The following is a 24,742-nucleotide window of genomic DNA, read 5'->3' as shown; positions in this document are numbered from 1 at the left end:
TGGGGTCCTGCAGACTCGAATGGCAAATCTGTCATCCACCTACAAATCAAAATTGATGATATGGAACTAAGTAAAACACATGTCCCTGTAAAGTATGAACACTGAATAAGTTAACTGGCAAGATTGCTAAAATAATTTATTCATATATAAGGGGTATTCAAAAAGAAACGAGCCAGAGGTTTAATTACAGAAACCAGTGCCTGTATGTTAGAAGTATTGACCCTGGCTGTTGAGACACTTGTCCCACTGTGACACAAGGTGGTGAATGGCTGTCTCATAAAAGACCCAGGGGTGCGATGTTAACCAGTTCCGCACGTACAGCTGGACATTGTCGCCTGAGGTGAATCGTTTGCCCCTCAAGAGTCTTTTTAAGGAGACCAAAAGTGGCGTAGTCACAGGGAAAGAGGTCTGGACTGTATGGGTGGCCGAGAACCTCCCATTTGAATTTCTGCAAGAGTGCCACGACTAAGCTTTGATTGCCTGCTCATTTTGATTTGATCACTTGTTGAAGGGTGGTCAAGGTTTGCGAGTAATGTTGGGCATTCACTGTTTTCCCGTGCTGTAGGAAGTAACTCAGAAGGGGCCATCTTGACCCCCTTAAAAAGGCTCTGAGGAGCGAACGATTCACCTCGGATGACAACGTCCAGCTGTACGTGCGGAACTGGTTAACATCGCAGTCCCAGGAATTTTATGAGACAGCCATTCACCACCTTTTGTCACAGTGGGACAAATATCTCCAACAGCCAGCCAGGGTCAATACTTCTAACATATAGGTACTGCTTTCTGTAATTATGCCAGCGGCTCATTTCCTTTTGATGACCCCTCACAAATGACCAATTTCAGCAGTCCTCTGTTGCCATTTTCGGATCTATGTATACATCATTACATCATCTCCTCTATCAGTACAGCAAGTGGTGCTATAGAATGTACAGCATAACCCCACTTTTACATTGCCGGAATTAACATTTCCCTGCTGTTTATGACATTCTTTATCACTCCTGTCAAATTTCCTATGTCCACAACGCTAATTTGCACACAATTTTGTGTCAACATATTTATGATTTTCCCATGATTTACGCATTACTAAAAATGTTCTTGAAGAAAAAAAATACACTGGCATGATGTTGGCCTTCTAGTAGTGTTTACAAATATTACAAGGTTAAGTTTCTTGACACCAGAGTACTCTACTCAGTGGATTTGAACCAGTAAATCAATGCCTTCTCTGCGTGATAGCAATGGAGATACTACCGAAGACAGTGCTGCCAAAGCAGAGTTACTAAACACAGTCTTCCGAAATGCCTTCACAAAAGATGAAGTAAATATTCCAGAATTTGAATCAAGAACAGCTGCCAACATGAGTAACATAGAAGTAAATATCCTCGGAGTAGTGAAGCAACTTAAATCACTTAATAAAAGCAAGTCTTCTGGTCCAGACTGTATACCAATTAGGTTCCTTTCAGAGTATGAAGATGCATTAGCTCCATACTTAACAATCATATACAACCATTCGCTCGATGAAAGATCCGCACCCAAAAACTGGAAAGTTGCACAGGTCACACCAGTAGTCAAGAAAGGTAGTAGGAGCAATCCACTAAATTACAGGCTCATTTTGTTAACGTTGATATGTAGCAGTATTTTACGACATATATCGTGTTCGATCATTATGAATTACCTCGAAGAAAACTGTCTATTGACACACAGTCAACATGGGTATAGAAAACATCGTTTCTGTGAAACATAACTAGCTCTTTATTCACATGAAGTGTTGAGTGCTATTGACAAGGGATTTCAGATCGATTCCACATTTCTGGATTTCCAGAAGGCTTTTGACACTGTACCACACAAGCGGCTCGTAGCGAAATTGCTTGCTTATGGAATATTGTCTCAGTTATGTGACTGGATTTGTGATTTCCTGTCAGAGAAGTCACAGTTCGTAGTAATTGATGGAAAGTCATCGAGTAAAACAGAAGTGATTTCTGGCGTTCCCCAAGGTAGTGTTATAGGCCCTTTGCTGTTCCTTATCTATATAAACAATTTGGGAGACAATCTGAGCAGCTATCTTCGGTTGTTTGCAGATGACGCTGTCGTTTATCAACTAATAAAGTCATCAGACGATCAAAACAAACTGCAAAACGATTTAGAAAAGATATCTGGATGATTCGAAAAGTGGCAGTTGACCCTGAATAATGAAAAGTGTGAGGTCATCCACATGAGTGCTAAAAGGAACTCGTTAAACTTAGGTTACACGATAAATCAGTCTAATCTAAAAGCCGTAAATTCAACTAAATACCTAGATATTACAATTACGAACAATTTAAATTGGAAGGAACACACAGAAAATGTTGTGGGGAAGGTTAACCAAAGACTGCATTTTATTGCCAGGACACACAGAAAATTTAACAGGCCTACTAAGGAGACTGCCTATACTACGCTTGTCAGTCCTCTTTTAGAATACTGCTGCGCGCGGTGTGGGATCCTTACCAGATAGAACCGACAGAGCACATAGAAAAAGTTCAAAGAAAGGCAGCACATTTTGTATTATCGCGAAATGTGGGAGAGTGTGTCACAGAAATGATACAGGATTTGGGATGGACATCCTTAAAAGAAAGGCATTTTTCGTTGCGACGGAATCTTCTCTCAAAATTCCAATCACCAACTTTCTTCTCTGAATGCGAAAATATTCTGTTGACACCAACCTACATAGGGAGGAACGATCACCACAATAAAATAAGGGAAATCAGAGTTTGTACGGAAAGATACAGGTGTTTATTCTTTCCGTGCGCTATACGAGATTGGAATAACAGAGAATTGTGAAGGTGGTTCGATGAGCCCCTGCCAGGCACTTAAATGTGATTTGCAGAGTATCCAAGTAGATGTAGATGTAGAAACATGTAAAAGTTAGAACAATTCATGCCGTACCAGTTAGAACAATTCATGCCATACCTCCCTCCAAGCTCAACTTGGAATGGTGCCTGATGGGAATAACTAGGTTTGCTCAAATGAAGATATTGTGACCAATCACAACCATTTCCAAACTGTCTCTACTGCACTAATGCAGTTTCGTGATTGTTGTGATCAGTGTTGACACCTTTGTCGAACCATACTTAGCGTGTTTTGGCACTTGGTCACTTTTAGTGCCAGCTGACACCATCATTTGGCTTTGCGTTGCTCAAATGTTTTTAGTTTGAACACAGTGCCAGCTACGTATTTTTTTCATGCTGAGCAAAACTTGTTTTGAGAATTTATTCTCATTCTCAAGTGCAGTAAATATGTATGTATTTTTGTGATATTACACAAACAAACAGTGCGAGTGATAGTTTGCGTGTGTGTGGTTTTCCACATGACTGAGGATGCACAGTACCTGTTGTTGTTGTTGTGGTCTTCAGTCCTGAGACTGGTTTGATGCAGCTCTCCATGCTACTCTATCCTGTGCAAGCTTCTTCATCTCCCAGTACCTGCTGCAACCTACATCCTTCTCAATCTGCGTATTGTATTCATCTCTTGGTCTCCCTCTACGATTTTTACCCTCCACACTGCCCTCCAATATTAAATTGGTGATCCCTCGATGTCTCAGAACATGTCCTACCAACCGATCCCTTCTTCTAGTCAAGTTGTGCCACAAACTTCTCTTCTCCCCAAGCCTATTCAATACCTCCTCATTAGTTACGTGATCTACCCACCTTATCTTCAGCATTCTTCTGTAGCACCACATTTCGAAAGCTTCTATTCTCTTCTTGTCCAAACTATTTATCGTCCACGTTTCACTTCCATGCATGGCTACACTCCATACAAATACTTTGAGAAATGACTTCCTGACGCTTAAATCTATACTCGATGTTAACAAATTTCTCTTCTTCAGAAACGGTTTCCTTGCCATTGCCAGTCTACATTTTATATCCTCTCTACTTCGACCATCATCAGTTATTTTGCTCCCCAAATACCAAAACTCCTTTAATACTTTAAGTGTCTCATTTCCTAATCTAATTCCCTCAGCATCACCTGACTTAATTAGACTACATTCCATTATCCTCGTTTTGCTTTTGTTGATGTTCATCTTATACCCTCCTTTCAAGACACTGTCCATTCCATTCAACTGCTCTTCCAAGTCCTTTGCTGTCTCTGACAGAATTACAATGTCATCGGCGAACCTCAAAGTTTTTATTTCTTCTCCATGGATTTTAATTCATACTCCAAACTTTTCTTTTGTTTCCTTTATTGCTTGCTCAATATACAGATTGAATAACATCGGGGATAGGCTACAACCCTGTCTCACTCCCTTCCCAACCACTGCTTCCCTTTCATACCCCTCTACTCTTATAAATGCCATCTGCTTTCTGTACAAATTGTAAATAGCCTTTCGATCTCTGTATTTTACCCCTGCCACCTTCAGAATTTGAAAGAGAGTATTCCAATCAACATTGTCAAAAGCTTTCTCTAAGTCTACAAATGCTAGAAACGTAGGTTTGCCTTTCCTTAATCTTTCTTCTAAGATAAGTCGCAAGGTCAGTATTGCCTCACGTGTTCCAACATTTCTATGGAATCAAAACTGATCTTCCCCCAGGTCGACTTCTATCAGTTTTTCCATTCGTCTGTAAAGAATTCGCATTAGTATTTTGCAGCTGTGACTTATTAAACTGATAGTTCGGTAATTTTCACATCTGTCAACACCTGCTATCTTTGGGATTGGGATTATTATATTCTTTTTGAAGTCTTAGGGTATTTCGCCTGTCTCATACATCTTGCTCGCCAGATGGTAGAGTTTTGTCAGGACTGGCTCTCCAAAGGTTGTCAGTAGTTCTAATGGAATGTTGTCTACTCCCGGGGCCTTGTTTCGACTCAGGTCTTTCAGTGCTCTGCCAAACTCTTCACGCAGTATCGTATCTCCCATTTCATCTTCATCTACATCCTCTTCCATTTCCATAATATTGTCCTCAAGTACATCGCCCTTGTATATGCCCTCTATATACTCTTTCCACCTTTATGCTTTCCCTTCTTTGCTTAGAACTGGGTTTCCATCTGAGCTCTTGATATTCATGCAAGTGGTTCTCCTTTCTCCAAAGGTCTCTTTAATTTTCCTGTAGGCAGTATCAATCTTACCCCTAGTGAGATAAGCCTCTACATCTTTACATTTGTCCTCTAGCCATCCCTGCTTAGCCATTTTGCACTTCCTGTCAATATCATTTTTGAGACGCTTGTATTCCTTTTTGCCTGCTTCATTTACTGCGTTTTTATATTTTCTCCTTTCATCAATTAAATTCCATATTTCTTCTGTTACCCAAGGGTTTCTACTAGCCCTCATCTTTTTACCTATTTGATCCTCTGCTGCCTTCACTATTTCATCCCTCAAAGCTACCCATTCTTCTTCTACTGTATTTCTTTCCCCCATTCCTGTCAATTGTTCCCTTATGTTCTCCCTGAAACTGTGTACAATCTCTGGTTCTTTCAGTTTATCCAGGTCCCATCTCCTTAAATTCCCACCTTTTTGCAGTTTCTTCAGTTTTAATCTACAGTTCATAACCAATAGATTGTGGTCAGAGTCCACATCTGCCCCTGGAAATGTCTTACAATTTAAAACCTGGTTCCTAAATCTCTGTCTTACCATTATATAATCTATTTGATACCTTTTAGTGTCTCCAGGATTCTTCCATGTATACAACCTTTTTTCATGATTCTTAAACCAAGTATTAGCTATGATTAAGTTATGCTCTGCGCAAAATTCTACCAGACGGCTTCCTCTTTCATTTCTTAGCCCCAATCCATATTCACCTACTATGTTTCCTTCTCTTCCTTTTCCTACTGACGAATTCCAGTCACCCATGACTATTAAATTTTTGTCTCCCTTCACGACCTGAGTAATTTCTTTTATCTCATCATACATTTCATCAATTTCTTCGTCATCTGCAGAGCTAGTTGGCATATAAACTTGTACTACTGTAGTAGGTGTGGGCTTCGTGTCTATCTTGGCCACAATAATGCGTTCACTATGCTGTTTGTAGTAGCTTACCCGTACACCTACTTTTTTATTCATTATTAAACCTACTCCTGCATTACCCCTATTTGATTTTGTATTTATAACCCTGTATTCACCTGACCAGAAGTCTTGTTCGTCCTGCCACCGAACTTCACTAATTCCCACTATATCTAACTTTAACCTATCCATTTCCCTTTTTAAATTTTCTAACCTACCTGCCCGATTAAGGGATCTGACATTCCACTCTCCGATCCGTAGAACGCCAGTTTTCTTTCTCCTGATAACGACTTCCTCCTGAGTAGTCCCCGCCCGGAGATCCGAATGGGGGACTATTTTACCTCCGGAATATTTTACCCAAGAGGACGCCATCATCATTTAATCATACAGTGAAGCTGCATGCCCTCGGGAAAAATTACGGCTGTAGTTTCCCCTTGCTTTCAGCCGTTCGCAGTACCAGAACAGCAAGGCCATTTTGGTTAGTGTTACAAGGCCAGATCAGTCAATCATCCAGACTGTTGCCCCTGCGACTACTGAAAAGGCTGCTGCCCCTCTTCAGGAACCACATGTTTGTCTGGCCTCTCAACAGATACCCCTCCGTTGTGGTTGCACCTACGGTACTGCTATCTGTATCGTTGAGGCACGCAAGCCTCCCCACCAAACGGCAAGGTCCATGGTTCATGGGGGGAGGACAGTACCTGATAACCTCAAAAACACAACTACAGTGCAACAGACACAAAATAACACATATTCAACCATCACACACAAAACTTATGTACATATTTGTACTTGACAACGAGAAAAAATTCTTTTAACGTTTCATGCTAAGCATGAAAAAATATGCAATTTATGCAGTATTTCATTATTTAAATAATGTACAACATCTGTAGGCTTTCAAAAACATCGATTATTCCTACAGTTCGGGTTTTGCATATCAGTTTTTTACGGTACCTGGTGTTGTATCTTTATGAATTATGATATTTTGGAGGTACCAGGCTATTTCAAATTCAAATTTAAAATGCATATATTTGCATATTTTTGGAGTTTGAGCATATTATTGTCATACTTAGAGGAAATGGCCATTAAGATGCATGTTTTTGACATGTAGAGGCCATATTGAGATTTATTTTGTTCCCCGACAACCCAATAACCTCCCAGAATATTAGACCAATAAATTTCCAAAATGAGGTAATACAGGGCGAGCCATCGGAATAAAAGTCTTTCAGGTAAACATGGGTAGCTTATGGAGGGGCATGGTCTTCTTTATCCACTTAGGTAGTCTCTCTGATAAGGCTGCTAAAGACTTGCGATGGTTCATTGTTGCAATATGGATTATTGGAGTAGAAATGTGCTTCGGTATTTGTTGCCCACAGTTAATGCATGTTCAGGTCGCTCACCTGATCTCTGCAGTGCACCAACAGTGCCCTACTAGTTATTGTTGGCATTTCTGAATATGAATCATTCTTGCGCGTTTCCGTGCTGTTCACATCGGCTCTTTGCTACCTTCTTCAAGTTACGAATATGCCCAGGCCAAAAACCAATAATTTACACAAATGGATCAGGCGTAATTGTGCTTACACAATGGACAGAAAAATAATATTCTGCCAACTGTGTGAAAAAGTTTAAGTATAATTTTATCTTTTTCTTTTTCGATAATTTTTCCAAGAATTAAAACAATTATTAAGTTCATCTGTAAATTTGTCTTAAGGAATTACCTTTGGCATTCTTACAAATTAAAGAAAAATGTTAAATGTTGTGAGGGGATCGGAGTTCCAATTTTTAGAAACTTGTTTGTAGTCTTGATTCACCTTTTTGAGTGACCATCTCGCGGTTACACACTGTTCTCTTACATTTTTGTACAATTGTACGTACTTATTTATTCACTTCTCCAATGCTTTAGGTCAGGGTTGAGAAAAAATTTCAACTGGATCAGCATAAAAAGGCATCTCAGCACCAGAACAACGTAACCAAGACACGGTCAAAAATTTCACAGCAACCATTGATCTCATTTTTGAAGCACATGGTCGACAAAAAATATTTCAATGAAGATCTTTGCAAGGCTTCAACAAAAGTAAAAATCCCCTTGAATAAGCTGGAGAATAAAGGATTAATGACCTTCTTGAAAAAATACACAGGAAAAAGATATCCCTCACGAGACAACGCTCAGAAAGAACTATGTAGATGCATTGTATAAAAAGGTTTTCTGGTAATTTTCATGACTGTAGGTATGTGAAAGTCAATGGATATAATTTGGTACATACATGAGCCAAAATAATAGTCATTTAGTTTTAAAAAACTAAAAAAAGTAGATTTAAATTTTGCTTATTTATGTAAAATGAACATTGTTACTTGAACATAAAAAAAAAACTAAATTTAAAGTGAGTGAAGTTTTTCAAGGAAGGAAAAGACAAATGAAGAATGGACTTGAGAAGGAGACAGTTTGTCTCTAAACATTCACTGCAAAAAAGAAAGCAAATTTATTTTTAAAGAATACTGTATAATTTTTTGAGTGAATTAAATTACTATTATTTTGGTCAATGTATATACATAAGAAAATAATCAAAATATAGGTAGGTGCTAAAATGGATATAGTTTGTTTTCGTGTATACATCTGCTACGTAGTGTCCATATGTTTATGTGTATTTTTAAATTTAGTTTCTCTATTACAGACATTGGAGAATATTAGGAAAGACATTGGTGACTCTGGAGTCTGGCAATCCATTGGCGAAATCACTGATTCTTGCGGTCTTTGCCAATATTGAATTGTTTAAAATAAATTATAGGTAATATAATAATTTTCCAAATTATATCCCAAGACAATTAGTTTTTCACATCATGTCCTGAGCCAATAATAAAAATAATTGTAGAATTTGTAAAATCCTTTGATTTTCTTTCAGGCACGCTATGGAGAAGTGAAGATCAGAAACAAGGTTTTGGCCATTGTAACAGATAGCGCATATACCGTATTCACTCGAATCTAAGCCGCACTGGAATCTAAGCCGCACCTGAAATTTGAGACTCTAAATTCAAGGGGAGAGAAAATTTTTAGACAGTAAATTTTTAGACCGCACTTCCAAATCGAAACGAAGTTGGTCCACTGTACCATGAGACATAATTGGGGTCAAATGGATGAAGATAGAGCTAAAGTAGTTTGGTTCGAGTCGTAAGCTTAAGACCAAGTAGCCACTGCTATGTGCCAGGCACTCCGTCCGTATTTATACGGGTACCCTTCCTTTTTCACTTGCTTCGTTTGGTTTGAATCGATTGCTTATTTTGCTTTGATCTGATAAGTGCCGTTCTCTTTGTTATAGGTGTTTACGTCACTAAGCTGAAAATGCATTATTGTTCTGTGTGATGCATTGTTTGTTGCACATTCTGATGATGAGTGTTTACGACCTGTCGCCGATCGCGGCATGGGCTGCTTTTGTGCACGGTACCGCGGCTTACATTAAAGAGAGAGAGAGAGAGAGAGAGAGAGAGAGAGAGAGGAATTGTCTCATAAGCGAAACAATGGCAAGAGATTGATATTTGTTGTTACTTACACTGCTGCTTTCTTTGATAATGACCAACAAGAATCAAATAATAGACTGCGTATGATAGAAGATGTTCTGAAAGAGAGTTTAGCAAAAAATTTTCTCCATTTGAAAATCTTTGCACATGCCTCTTTAGTACATCACATTGAGAATCTAGATGATTTCATGTTGTCTGATGTCGCTGCTCTTAAAGTTTTACCTGTAGCGTCATGTGGTGCTGAACGATGATTTTCAAGACTGAAAATGCTGTTATCTGAACACAGGAAAAATTTTCATGTAGAGAATATGGAAAAAATGTTGGTACTTCAAACTAATTAATTTTCAGCATTTACCGAACTTATCGTGTAAGTACCTATGTTATGGTTCATTTTATTCACTGGATTATAGCCATTATATAAAATATTTTATGGTTATTCATTAATTTTCCCAGGTAAGATGCATATTTTAAAGAATTTATCTAGGCTAAGAGAAGTGCATAATTAAAGAATTTTTGCTGCATATTTTAAGTGCATATTTCAGGGAGTTTTGGCACATATTTCGTGGGTTTTAAGTGCATATCGATCCTAACACTAATTATGACATATGAAATTGAGTCAAACATTCCTACTTCCCAGACAGTTACCAGTTTCAGTTACATCAGCAGTTTTTATTAGATAATAAACGAGTTCCTGATAAGCCTTTTGATGCCTGTTATGCACATATATCATACATAAAGTGCAAAAATACAAGGGGGTATCCTACACGTAACTTTTACAGCTTAAAACTTTATTACCCACATTTTACACCATTTTTTGAAGTCTCTTGAAAAGTGTAAAAGCAGGGTTTCACTGTATGTCCACGTTGGTATTTTGAGGTACTCTGCCGGCTTGTCAATTTTAAAATGACAGCTATGTATACACATATTATTGGGCCACTTACAAAAGCTCACAGTCCTCACCACTTTACAACATAGATCCAAAGATGGCAACAGAGAATTGGCCAAAACTGATCATATACAGAAAAATAAATGATATTAGCGACCTTGGCAGTTGAGAATATATTCAGTGTTCATAATACTACAGATTGCCCCCACGTTGATGAAATGGTTCAAATGGCTCTGAGCACTATGGGACTTAACATCTGTTGTCATCAGTCCCCTAGAACTTAGAACTACTTAAACCTAACTAACCTAAGGACATCACACACATCCATGCCCGAGGCAGGATTCGAACCTGCGACCGTAGCACCCACGTTGATGACTTCAGAAATCTGTATCTCTGTAAAGTTCTGTAAGTGTCAACAAATTCTGCTCATCCCTACATCCTACTGAGTGTGGTGCTTACCAAATGAAGCAGTCACCATCACAGGGTGAAGGCACTGTCTGTACCAACAGGAATTGTTGCTAGCACCAGAGTGTGGAAGTCTGCTCCCATTGGATTCTAATGCCAGAATGCCCTCCTAACTTCCTCCAAGTTCTCTTTCGTGTCTCCATAAGCATAAACAGGGCTAATCTTGCCTCGGACAATCAAACATGTGTAACAATTGTTTTGTGTATCAGCCAATGGAAACTCGAAGCTACCATCCCCTCCTCAATGAAATCATGAGAACATCCCCTCCTCATGAAATCATGAGAATGGCTAGTCGGATGTTACCACACACAGACGGAAAGTTTGTTTTTGACTGAACCGCATGGCGTCAGTTTGTTACAACAATAACTTATTTTGGGAACATAAGATTCGACCATCAATGTCGTCTCGCTTCACAGTTATAGTGCAGGAGGATGTGGCCAGACTAGACAGCAACAGAGGGATGCTTTGAGAAAATAGTTCAGGAAGAATAGCTTCAACCAGACAAGGGCTTTGTTTCCACACCACCTATTAGAGTACACCACGTGAGCATTTCCACTGCTGTGACAGTGGCTAGTCGATTGCTGGAGTATGCAAGGAACTCCAAGGTTTTTAACCTGCTCCTCCATGGAGAGCCAAAAGGAAGGGAGTGTCTCACCAGAGGGCCTCGTGCCGCCACGACATGACTTTGAACAAAGACCACACCAAGATGCTTGATTTCTAAAGGACTTTGTTCCAACATCATTTTATTGTGTAACCACTCATTTGTGAACAGGTGACAAAGGAGGTGCCCTGACTTTGTCTAGCGAATATGGAAAGAACTGCAGGGACACCATCCTCAGGACTGTGACGGCACCTCCACATTCACGGCACATACATCTGAAAAATTTAACAAGATGCAAAAACTTATTAACTCTAGGAACAATTAAAGTGCTCAACCATACTTCAAAGGAGACTTATCTAAACTACACTGACAGAGGGATTCTGACAAATGTTATTCATTGGTCTCTTGCAGTTGTTTGTGATTTATGGATGGCAGGAATTAGCAAGACACGAAACAAGTCCCATACAACCGGCAGACCCTGTTCATTACCCCCATTCTTATCAACAAAATTTTGATGATAAAGTAAATTTGCTGTCTCTATTTATCACAATCAAATTTCATCTTTACTTCATTATTATGTCTTGCTGTGCAGGTTTCAGTTATTAGTCCTCTTCCGCACTGTTCAAAATAATACCAGTTTCTAAAATTATGAGATGGAATTACTAGCCAGTACTTATCTACAGGAGGCAAATACCTGTTCTGTCAACACACACACACACACACACACACACACACACACACACACACACACACACACACAGAGAGAGAGAGAGAGAGAGAGAGAGAGAAGCACACACCACCACCACCACCACCACCACCACCACCACCCTAGCTTTCAGAACTATTCATTCCTTCCCCGGGAGAAGGCTGATGGGTGAGAAAAATAAAAATGGAATGGCAGATCACTCAAATCACAAGATGAGAGGGAACCAACTGTTGACAACATGTTTTCTCAAGGGGAATTTAACTTTTGATACAAAATTCCAATTTGACATGTGATGCCTTCTTGTTTTATTTATTTATGATATGCCAATACTGTATTAATCACATACAAGTATCGGAAAACTAATATTAAACTTTATTGTGAAATGCAAGTGACGAGCTGCAGCGCGCTTCAGTCTAACATACAAGCCATGACCTCCCCTGCAGAAGTCCTCCACAGATGGGGACAAAACACTGGGTTATCTAATAGATTCTATAAGACCACAGCATAATACCCTGTGAGTTTTAGTAATGTTGAACTACATGTTAGTTCAATGTTTTTTTCCAAAGGTTTATAAGAGCTATCAATCCCAGACAGCAAAAACCAAATACACGAGATTCATAAAATTTCTAGATAAAGGAATCTTAATTTAAATATACACACACACCTTTACAGTTCTGTCTCTTGAGCCAGTAATTAACACAACTCCATTGCAATCAACAGCATCTATATTAGATGTGTGACTTGAAGTCTGAGCAAATAACAGTTCTCCAGTGGCACAAGACCAGCCACAAATTGCTGCATCCCTGACAAATTAAGATAGTTGTGATTAGTCTAAAATGCAAAATAATTGTTTATATATTTGTAACAATTTAGCACATATTAAAAAGAGACTTTTTCACACAATGTTAGTACAATGTATAACATCTGCATTTTTGTTCTCGGCCTATTATTGGTGTCACTGGTCAGAGTACGTTAAACTGTGCTACTGTACCCATAATGTTGAAAGGGGTGAGGGAGAGGGGGAGGAAGGGAGGGAGGGGGGAGAGGGAGGGAGGGGAGAGGGAGGGGGAGAGGGAGGGAGGGAGGGGGGAGATTTATATATTGATGTTTTGGGTTTGGGAAAATATTAATAAATTAAGTAACAACCACTCCATATAGATCTGGATTACTCCACTGCCTCTATTACATAGTTCACATCGTATGCAGAAGGACAACTCTGGGCACATGCAAAAGTCCAAATGTGTATGGAACAGGCAAAGTAATTAATGATGTAATAAGTACTCTTCCTATGTAGTGAACAGTGTTATGCATAGCATGACTGATTATTTAAATTAATTGTTGAATTGGGTGCAAAAAATTTCAACCTGTCTGATCATTCATGTTGAAGCATGTTTGCTTCTGATACTGACAAAAACACCAGTCCTGGATTAAACTGGTTGTCACATTAATTAATGTCTGTTCACTACACAAGCAAAGACATAGATGGTGAAACTTTAATAAATGCGACTATGTAGTGAAGTAATATTTCCATCAGGGAAATCAAGGCAAGAATATTTTATGATAGTTTTATTTACAATAACAAAAAAACATCTGCACAGGCTGTAAATCAACACTTTACAGAAAATTTTCAAACGAAGGTCCTCAGGGTAGGTTAGAACAGCTTAGGCTTTCAAACTATTAGAAACCAAACATGATGGCTTCTGCAGATGGGTCAATCTTATTGCATGAATCATATCCACACAAAGTTCAGAGTGAAATATCACAATGTGAGCTCAATTTGTTTCAAAAAGAATCTAGTTCTTATCAATAACGATCCCTAAAATGAGGGAAAAACAAAAGCAACAAAAAGAGTCACTGATAATACTCTGTATGCAGCCAGCTATGGAGGGGGAGGAGCAGTGACAAGCACAGATTGTGTCTTTATCCAATAGTTTATGTTTTTGTTTTTACAAAGAAGTTTAGTGTCATTACAATATAAAAGACATCAGTAATTGTTTTAATTTATGGTTTTATTCTGTGTGATTTTAGTAATGTAGTTTTGTGCTGCCTGCAGGGCTACATTCATGTAATTTTTGTCTCGTGTTTAAATGGTTATCCTAGAGTAACCAGTTTCATTACTTTAGTACATTCTTTGATACTATTATATGGATCTACATTGTGGGAGATGGATAGGGACTAGATGCAGGTGCAGAGGAAACTGGCTGCTGTCTGCAAACAATTAGGATATGTATTGGCCCTGTTTGACAAATCTTATACTGCTACCCTTGAGGTAAAGCACTATTGGGGAACCTTTGATGCCTCTAGAAACCTCGATGTCACTGCGTGTTACGATGTGCATAACCAGTTAACCTTGGTCCTCCACTTGATAAGAAAGAACATGATAAACAGGCAAAATACATTTTCAACTTCCCCCGGCGTAATGAATAATCCATTACATTTCAGGTATGCAGCCGTGCAAATAAAATGTCCTCTACTGATATTTCGGCCGCGTATCATCCGGCCATCTTCAGAGCGAGTCACAAGACTGTCTTGTGACTCGCTCCAAAGATGGCCGGACGATACACGGCCGAAATATCAGTAGAGGAAATTTTATTTGCGTGGCTGCATGCCCAAAATTTAATGAATTAGGGAAAATACATTTTCAGAGCAAAGCTACTCCCTGCCCCATCCCTAGTATTATTATTTTAGATTTCAGTACCTCCTTTCAAATTCTCTGCATACACTCATTATAAAAATGTAAACAATAACAAATAATTCTGACATTGATATATACCATCCATTTACAAACAGAGCCACACTCCAAATTTGCTGTTACAGTTGCACAGGAATGATCAACCAGCTCTTCAGTCAGAAGCATAGCCAGAACCACACCGTGCTCAACAACATCCACATAAAAAAATATACTGCTCACATTCCACTTCAATGGCTGCTTCACAGCCAGAGCCATCTGTAAATTTTTTTTTTACTGTGCCTGCTTCCCAGAATTTCACTTGTGGAAATTGGTCCTTCAGTGTATTATGGTCACCTGCAATTCTGTTTTCCATCACATGATCCCCCCTATCTATCACTCTGCTGCTGTTCCTACCACGTTTCCTAACCACAACCCCCCCCCCCCCTTCCCCACTCCCTACTCTACCAGTTTCATATGCTTTTTTGCACCTCAGTCTAGTCAAGACATAATCCAGTAGCCCCTCCTTACACTTTTTCTCAGTAGTTTTCCGAAACAGAAAACACACAGCATAAGAGGGACTTCACAAAATCCGTAACTACTGTAGTTTACATCTAAAATAAAGTAACAATGTAGCACGACGAATGGAACAAGGGAAAGTTTGTGTGACTACTTATTAATCATTGACGAGTGTGAAGTGCCTCATGCAACATGCTTGCAAACCTTTTTAGCGGTTGGCTTTGCCTGATAAACATACGTGCAGACATAGAGACTACATAAAGAAAGGAATTACATTTGTTATTGCCAAATTCTACAACATACAGAAAAATTATCACACATAACAATTTTTACTACAAAAAATAATAATAATTCCATTATTCTTAGTGCACTATTGTGACCATCACCCTTTTTTGTGACGCTGGCAAATTTCTGTCTGTTCTCTTCTTTAATAGTGAGTGCCTTATATTATGAAAAGATACAAATATCAGCATCTACCTGCTACCACTGATGATAATTTCATCATGTATTACAAATCTGCAAATATCATCAGTGTGTCCTTTCAGAGAGAACAGGGCACGAGAAACATTTAAACCTTTCTTCGTTCGCTTGTATCCTTCTATCACATTTCCTCTGCTCAGCCACAGAACCTTGTCAGACAATGACAACCATGGCATGTACCTACAACAATAAGAGAAAAACTCATGATACTGTAAAGGTTTTACTATTCAATTTAACTGACAGTATCAGTTAACTGATAAAAGTTCTCACAAGTGGAACACCTGAAAATAAACAAATAAAAATAAAAAGTATTCCAAGCTATTTCTACATGTGTGCTGATGGTCATGCTGCTGCTGGATTTCCTAAATCAAAATAATCATTTATGAATGTCAAAAACTTCACAGTCGACATCAAGAACGCTACTCTGGTAGAGTGACTAGACTAGTTAAATTATTAGAATGATAAAACTTTATATTCACTCTAATACCATACTAAATTGTTCTTCAGTTACAAAAAAAAAACTTTTACATTCACTCATTGGTGTTCATCTTCATGAGGTCTTGGTGTAATCAACACATATTTATAACAGATTTGAATGGAAACTGAAATGAAAACACTGATGCACAGTGTTACCCTAAGAAGTCAATCTGTCAACTGTCAACTCATTCTATCGGGTGGCGACTGCTTTGGTATCTAGCAGCATTTCCCTGAACCTGCGTGCCGATCAAGTATTGTGGAAGTTTACAACAATATTGATACAGTGCTACAAACATTTATACAATATTTAGGAAATCAAATGAGAAAAATAGCCCCAAGCATACCACAAAGACACTCATGCTTGCTGTACTGCATAGTTTCCACAATTAGAAACAGTGTACTCAATTTCATTATTACAATAATAGAAGATAACCAAGAAAATTACATGACAGAGAAAAGTGGTCCCAGCAATGCCCAAACATAAGCAGTGATACAGTTTCAGCTCCCAGACAAAACAACATCAATGAATACTTTCTTCTAAAAACAAATTTTGCGGTATGGTAGTGCTTGCTTTGCTTTCAGTCTAAGGCTGTAGACTTTTGATCATGAATAAAAAGTGCATTTATTCAAGTTCCACATCATCCTTTTTTATTATTTTTTTATCTGTTGGGAGTACTCATATTAAAGAGTCCCCTCTGTGGAGTGAAAATGTTGACAGGAAAATTTTGATGGAATTCATTCCTTTGATATGTGGGAGGCACACACTAAGAGCATGACTTTCCTTAAAAATTTGGAAATAATGTTACAAATAACAGAGCAGGTTGTTCCAGCTCAAATGCCAGCGTGTAGGCATCTGGGGCCCAAGGGGAGAGGTGGGGAATGCAAACAGCTCACAAAATCTGTGACAACACTATTACTGCATTTAAGCATGTAGTTTTCCCATTGCTTAAGGAGTCTGGAATATTACTTTGCAGAGTTTTAGTTGCTGGCATGAAGCAATTACTTTAAAAATTGTCTCATTAGATAGCTATATGGTTCTTGAAAAGTTACTGCAACATTTTTCAATGGTTAGTGCTTGCTGAACTATTACTTTCAGTTCATTACTGTAGATACAAAGGTGGTTTGATGAGTTCGGTGAAAGTGCAAGGGAAAAAAAAAATGTTTGTTTCACAAAGAACTCTCCTTATTTCTCAATATAGTCTCCTTTGAGGGATATGCACTTGGTCCAGTGACCCTTGAACGTTTTCATCCCATCAGAAAAATAGGTTCTGTCACACTCTGCAAAATACTCATTGCCTGCAACTACCACTTCCTCATTTCGTGAAAATTTCTTCCCAGCAAAATAAAATTTCAAGTTGGGGAACAGGAAGAAGTTACTCCGGGGACTAAGTCCCGCAAACAGAGCAGATGTGGAACCAGTTCAAAGACCCATTGATGCACTTCTTCCAGTGTTATCATTGATTTGTACAATGGTGCATTATCCTGCTGAAAGAGCACTTTTTCGCGTGCCACCACTTAACAAATAGGGATGGCCAAAAAGACAGTGCCCAATACGCAACCTAGCTAAAATGATCTCCTCGCAACAAGAGGGCCGAGAGGAGGTTGGTCAAGCCACTGGGAGAGGTTTAATTTCCCCGAGCTTGTTCCCGTGAAGAGAAGACCAGTGGTGATGCCAAAGTGACACCATCTCCCGACAGAGGGCAAAATGGAGATCATCAGAAGGAACGGAAGAGCTAGTAGGCCAAGGTAAGAGGAATGGGGAGGAGGGAACAAATGAAGTGTAGTCCCCTCAGCAGAGGCCAGTTGCCATCCTTAAGACTCACTGCTACAGGGCACAGAGGCTGGAGGGCGCTGTCTCTCAAAATCTACTGAGGCATCAGCATTCTCCCTGGGTCAGCCTGCAGATTCCAGGGCAGAAAAATGGTAGGTGGTGGGCCCAGGCAAACTGGAGGCTGGTTGGGTGTGGGTATCACACGGTGTCACCATTGACGAGAATCTCTGAGTCAGGAAAAAGCAAGACCATTTGTCTTTGTTCATTTTCTTAAAGCCTTTACAGTTGACAAATGAAGACTCAGACATTTGTTGGTTGGAGGGACATAAAAAATCTTCATAGGAGCATTCCTTTTGTCCTGTCCAGGCTGCAGGTTGTGTAGCAGGCAATTTTGCTGCCAGGGGCGAAGACTTGGTGGCTTGTTGTGCAGCTGTAGGAGAAAGAGGTATGGATGTTATCATGATATTGGACGTCACATCTGTAATACCGAATTGGAGGTCGCAAGTCTGCATGACCATGTCATTCGCGGAGTGAGGCATAGGAAGAACTGTATTACAAGTGCCAAATGGTAAAATGCAGCCAACAACTTGCGAGCAATGGCGTAGGGTACCTTTTTCTTCAAACAGATCTCCTGAACGGCCCTCTCATTGAGGTACATGGGACACTCATGGGATGGGGTGGAATGGTCGTCTTTACAATTGATACAGGAGGGAGAGGGAGGTGAGTAATTGCCCTTGTGAGCATCTCCATCACAATTAGCACAATTAGCTGCGTTTTTACAGGACATGCATGTGTGGTTACACCAATGACACTGGTAGGAACACATCAGGTTTGGAATGTATGGTTGGACCATGATGACTTCACAGTCTGCCTTAATCTTCAATTGAAGAACTACTCAATCACGTGTGAGAAAAAGAGAGTGTGTAGGTACTAAGGTTGCATCAACCTTTTTCATTACCCAATGGACCGCAGTAACACCCTGATCAAAGAGATAAGTTTGGATTTCTCTCTCAATCAACCATTAAGGAGCCGAGTGTAAATAATACCATGCGAAGAATTCAGCATACAGTGGGCCTCGACACGAACAGGATAGCAGTGGAGGAGCGAAGCTGTAAGCAGTTGTTGGATTTAAAACTCACAATTGGTCTCTAGAAGCAAAGTCCCATTATGTAAGCAAGAGCAGGATTTCACAGGGCCTGCAATTACATAAACACCTTTCTGAGTAACAAATGGATTAACCGTAGCAAAAAACTGACCTTTAGTAAATGATACCACAAGGAACCAAGATGCAGCTGGGAGAGTCTCTGAATCTTTAGCCTCACTCAGTTTACATTTAGCAGATGTAGACTGAGATGATGATTGGCTCATTGCAAAGAAATCCCCATGACTGCCTGCGTCTCCAATGATGCGCTCCTTCTAACAGGGGACCCTCTCAGAGGGGTCTCACCCACCTTATGTGATTGTCCACACCTCAGGTCACACCTACCAAACTCCAGACAGAGGGCCCAACAGGCAATTGGCAAGATAATAGCTCAGGCAATCACACCTCCCTGGGCCTGGCCTATACCAGGGGGTATGTGCGAATCCTAGCTGTTGACCAGGCACTGGGAATTACGCATCAAACACGTGGGCTGGCCTTCAGGAACGCACAGGTAGGAAGAAGAAACAAAGAGAAAACCTCAAATACCAAAGCGGAGGAAGAGGAGGAGATGGAGATAGAAGAAAGAAAGAAAGAAAGAAAGAAACAGATGAAATATTCTGATGCCGGTCTTTCAAAACTTCAGAATACACTCCCATCATCCCAGACATGTTCCCCCAGGGACGGGAAAAAGAACTGCAGGATGATAGACATGCAGCACGGTAAAGGAAGAGACGCTGCAAAGGCTGTGGCCCCATGGTAGCCAAGCACGAACTCACCAAAGAGTGGTGAGCCCTTGGGGCAAGGCAGGGGAGGGGAGGGCACACATTGATATGTATGCCCCAAGCACCACAAATTGGAGGGTCCTATTCCTGGAGCAAGAAGCCATGCATCTGAGGATTGTGGCCTATGTGAAGGTGAGTACGGAGGACCTAACCCCATTTTCGTGGCTGAAAGGAGGTATGCCACAGCTGCAATGTGGGCCTTACTAGATGCAGATTATTGTCTATCACTTCCAGCCAATCATCCTCCCATCGAAGCACAATTCTACAGCTCAACAGTGAGGTAATACCATGCAAGGGGATGGAACACTAAAATAACTGAGGATCATGACATGCCTCCTTAGCTGCTATATCTGCCCTTTATTCTCGACAATACACGTGCCCTGGTACCTATCAGAAAGATGCCTTCTCTAGCTGCTGTAACTGGAGGAGGGCATCTGGGATGTTCTGGGCTACTTTGTCTGCTGGGTACAAGCATTGTAGAGAGTGAAGAGCACTCAGAGAATCTGAACAAATTTAGCATTCAAAGCACATCTCATCTGCTCCACTACCAGCAAGATCGCATATAATTATGCGTCGAAGATAGCAAAGCCTTGAGGCAGTCGGACCTTGAGGACACAATCAGGGAAAACAAGAGGAACCAACAGAGTCCCCCTGTTTAGACCTACCTATGAAGATAGCTGCACAGTTGTGGTGGTCAGTTAAAATGTCATAAAATAATGTATTAAAAACATATGCATGAGTGCAATCTCTCCTGTACTACACCAAATCTAAAATTACTCTGGGTCTCTGCAGGCCATGGTGGCAGGCTGTTAAAACCCTGGATTTTTGTATGTGCTCCACACTGAGCGACTCCAGCACACACTGCAGGTGGATCCCAAACAGCATTGTTGCCCATGAATAATTGGAGAAAAGGCCATCCAGGAGTGGAAGAGCAACTGTAGGGCATACAGGTGAAGTCGGAGCTGTGAGGATCTTATCTGCCCGACACACCATGAGCAGCTTCTGGCGGATGGTGAGTGGCGGTTCTCCAGCCTCAGCACAGAGACTGGGCATGGAGCTGGTCCTGTAAGCATAAGCGGCCAGCCTAATCCTCTCATGGCAAATAGCATCAACAATTTTCATGTAGTAAGGCCTCACCGACATGTATACTGTGCACACACAGTCTAACTGTGAATGTAGAAAAGCCCAATAAAACTGGAGCAGATGACCCTATGTGCTCCCCAAGACCTGTGTCTAAGGCACTTTACGATATTCAGTGCCTTCTGTGTTCTGGCTTTCAGGTCTCTCAATTGTGATAACCATGACAATATGGCATCAAAAATATGGCCTAGAAATCTCGCTCAGACTTTGAAATGAAGAATGGTATCCTCCATATGCAAGTCAGGTAAGTTAAAAATACAACGAGAATGATTAAAATGAACACACTTATCTGCAGAAAACTGAAACCCTGACTTAGCAGTTCACATCTCCACACAATAATTTGCAACTGATGAGTAACTGCCGCAAAACTGGAGGAAGCATAGAAAACAACAAAATCATCCACAAATAAAGCACCTTGTACAGGACTCTTTACTGTAGACGTGATAACTGTTTATGGTTATGGCTAAGAAGGGTAACACTTAAAAAATAAGTGCTCCGAGCGACACGATTCTCCTGCTCAAAACGAGCTGCCAGTGTGTCACCAACGCATGACCTAAAAAATCACTGAGACAGGACAGACTGTATGAAGATAGGGAAGTGGGCATGAAAGGCTAATTGATGGAGTTGCAAGAGAATACTGTGTCTCCAAGTAGTGTTGTACGTCTTACTGATAAAGAATACATCAAGACAGACATGTTTACTTAGGAAAGCTTGCTGAGTAGTCACCTCTAGTAAGGTCAGGTTGTCTACAGTGGACCGAAATCTCTGGAATCCACACAGAGTGGCTAAGAAGTCGCACAGTCGGTGAGGCCCTTTCCTGGTTTGATAAGAGGTATCATTGTCTCTCTCCACAAGCTGAGGAAGTGCCCTGTCTGCAATATCAAATTAAAACATTCAAGGAAGATTTCCTTTTACACTGCTGGCAAATGTCTAAGCATGCAGTACAGAATTTGGTTGTGAACGGGTGCAGAATTACGAGTTTCAGACAGTGCCAATTCCAGCTCCCACATGGAGAAAGACTAGCTGGAAGACTCAGAATTTTGGGGTCTTAAGTCCAACTTACCCGTATCTGTAGTCTCACAGTAGTGGGAAAACGCTGGATCATGTTTGTCACTGGCAGTAATCGCTGCAAAATGCTCTGCCACCATTCGAGTGATGTCTCCAGTCATTGTTTGCTGCTGTTTGTAAATGGAACTTATCAGTCCACCAAGGTACAGGTTGCCTCCTAAGATGACCTGAAGACTCCCGATTGATAAATCAGCAGCATAATGGATCACTTGTGTGATGCAGTCCAATTTTCATGGACCCTGTCATGGTGTTCAAATACAGCCAGCTGGCTGAACAGTGTCCAGTTAGCCCTGATGACCATCCAATTCAGTGCCTTCCACTTAACCAATCCTCCAGCCTACAGAGGCAAACACAGGTAGCAGATGGTGATCTCACCAATGTGAACAGGGACAGCTTGTAGCTCAATAACCATGGAGAGAGCAGAGGAATGGTGTCTGTTATTGACAAACACAGAACACAGGTTGTCCTTTCAGTGAATGATATAGCTCCATGTCACACAGGCATTAGTGTTTCTTTGTTTACGCAGCGGGGGTTGGGGGGGGGGGGGGGGGGGGGGGGGAGCGGAGGGGGCATGCCTGTGCTAGGAGCTTCAATTTCTCCACATCTCCTGAACCCATAAATGTTCCACTGTCGTATGGAAGCCATTTATCAAGGGGGGGTAACATTTTCACCCTGTCTTTCCATCCCATCTGGGATGTGCGACCATAGTGGGTGGAGGATCAGTCCTGGGGCAAAATGAGTGCTCTAGGCCAGCATCAAGCTCCCTCAGCTCCAAAGACAAATCATGAGAAATGCAAAATCATCAGACTGCTTATTTCTGGTCTCCATCTGTGGCTGGGTCTTTGATTTTTTGCCCTGGGTTGTCTTCAGAAACACAAACGTGGCACTAGTAGTGGCAATGGTGTACGGTGGACCATATTGAACCTTTGGAGGAGCAGGGAGCTCCACAGCATTAGCTAATAAGGCCTTATCTGATGTTCTGGGAGGAAGTATACACTTCAAAGTAAATGCAGCAGCACAAGTGCACTGCCAAACGCAGGTACCAGTGCTAGTTTTCTGAACTGGAGTTTTTAACAACCAAAGCAAAGCAGATAGGGAATGTGTGTGTGTGTGTGTGTGTGTGTGTGTGTGTGTGTGTGTGTGTGTGTGTGTGTGTGGGTGGGTGGGTGGGTGGGGGGGGGGGGGGGGCTGTATGAACTTAAAAATCTTTGAAATCTTTGTGGTCTCGTATGGGATCTGTCTTGTCATTTTGATCTGCTGTATATTCCATTCTTCAAGAAAGACACATCAGTCCCTACTCCAGACAGGGTGAGCCCAAGAGCAATTCAAACACTTTTGTGGATATCCTTACCACATTTGCCACAAGTGGCTTCTCCCTTAAATCCAAGAGTGGTGTGCCCAAAGTGCTGGCATTTAATATGCTCTGGGAATTTCGTGCTATTAAAAGTGAGAATGAATGAGTTAGATCTGATCACATTACCTACCACCCTTTTCATGATATTCTGCACATCTACAATGTTTTCTACAAGCCACTCAACTTTCAGGTCTTCTTTGGGATGTCCACCAGATCTCTGCACAAGACAAAACCTTTACTGTAGTTTTTAAGGAGGTGTGGAGCTCTGTCTCAATGGAATATTCTGCAAGGCTTTTGGCCTTCTGCAGGTTTGTCACTTGTTGAGAACTTGAGGTTTCAACCAACAGTGACCCATTCCACAACCACTTAGCATATTTTAATGTACCTGCAATCCCCTCTAAACCATTTGAATGTAAAAAGGTGTGACTTTTTCAAAGCTTCCCTCCTTCCTTTTAACTAACAAAAACGCACTGAGTAGCAGCATGTATTCTATTACAAAGACAATAGAATTCTGAACCATCCCCGAGTCTGGAGGACTGGCCACACGAGCCCTCTTATTTGATTGGGTGTTGGTACCTACCAGCAGCCCATCCATTTCATTGGGGAGAGAGAATTTTGAAGGAATCCATCTCCGTCACACAACCACCTAGCGAAATTAAAAGTCTGGCTATACAGAGCCCCACATTCCTGAGTAAGTCTTATACAACTAAGGTGTGGCAGGTTCCCCAGTGATTGGCCACTAATGACTGTTTCACCTAAACAGCCTTGCATCTCATCAGCATGCAGCATACCTCAAGATTGAGAAGTTTTGTATAGAGGTTTTTACCATACTCACATTCGGGTGGTCAAGCCAAGAACTCAATTCCCTGTAACACACAACTACCCATCACTGCACCGCATAGTGTTCACCAGAGCTTACAGTGACAGAGGACTGGCAGCGCATACCAGTCCCCAGCTCAGGAACCCCGGGGTTGCCATGCCTGAACACAGCAAATGAGTGCTGAGCCCCTGAGGACAACATTATTTTTTAAATCCTTGGAATAATCAAGCTTAGCGACCATAAAGGCACAACAAATATGTCCCATTCTTTCATGGAAATTTAGCAGACTACTTAAACCACCCTTCTTTATGATGGTACAGTCAGTGTGTCACAGACATTTCTTCTCTCTTTGTTACATACACTGAAGAGTTAGCTTTATAAGCTTT

General features: G+C 40.7%; 1 protein-coding gene across 1 annotated transcript in view; it reads right to left on the bottom strand.

The window, feature by feature from the left end:
• LOC126481318 (F-box/WD repeat-containing protein 4-like) overlaps positions 1–24,742 on the bottom strand; it is a 100,042-nt gene that overhangs the window by 62,409 nt on the left and 12,891 nt on the right. The window contains exons 3-4 of the mRNA XM_050104979.1: positions 15,801–15,983; positions 12,801–12,939 (exon numbers count right to left, since the gene is read on the bottom strand). Of these exons, the coding sequence (XP_049960936.1) occupies positions 12,801–12,939; positions 15,801–15,983 (322 nt within the window). The remainder of the gene's footprint in view (positions 1–12,800; positions 12,940–15,800; positions 15,984–24,742) is intronic.

This window comes from Schistocerca serialis, chromosome 5 (genome assembly GCF_023864345.2).
Source record: "Schistocerca serialis cubense isolate TAMUIC-IGC-003099 chromosome 5, iqSchSeri2.2, whole genome shotgun sequence".
Classification (NCBI taxonomy): domain Eukaryota; kingdom Metazoa; phylum Arthropoda; class Insecta; order Orthoptera; family Acrididae; genus Schistocerca; species Schistocerca serialis.
Note: the sequence above shows the minus strand (reverse complement) of the source record. Positions and strands in the feature narration are given on the sequence as shown.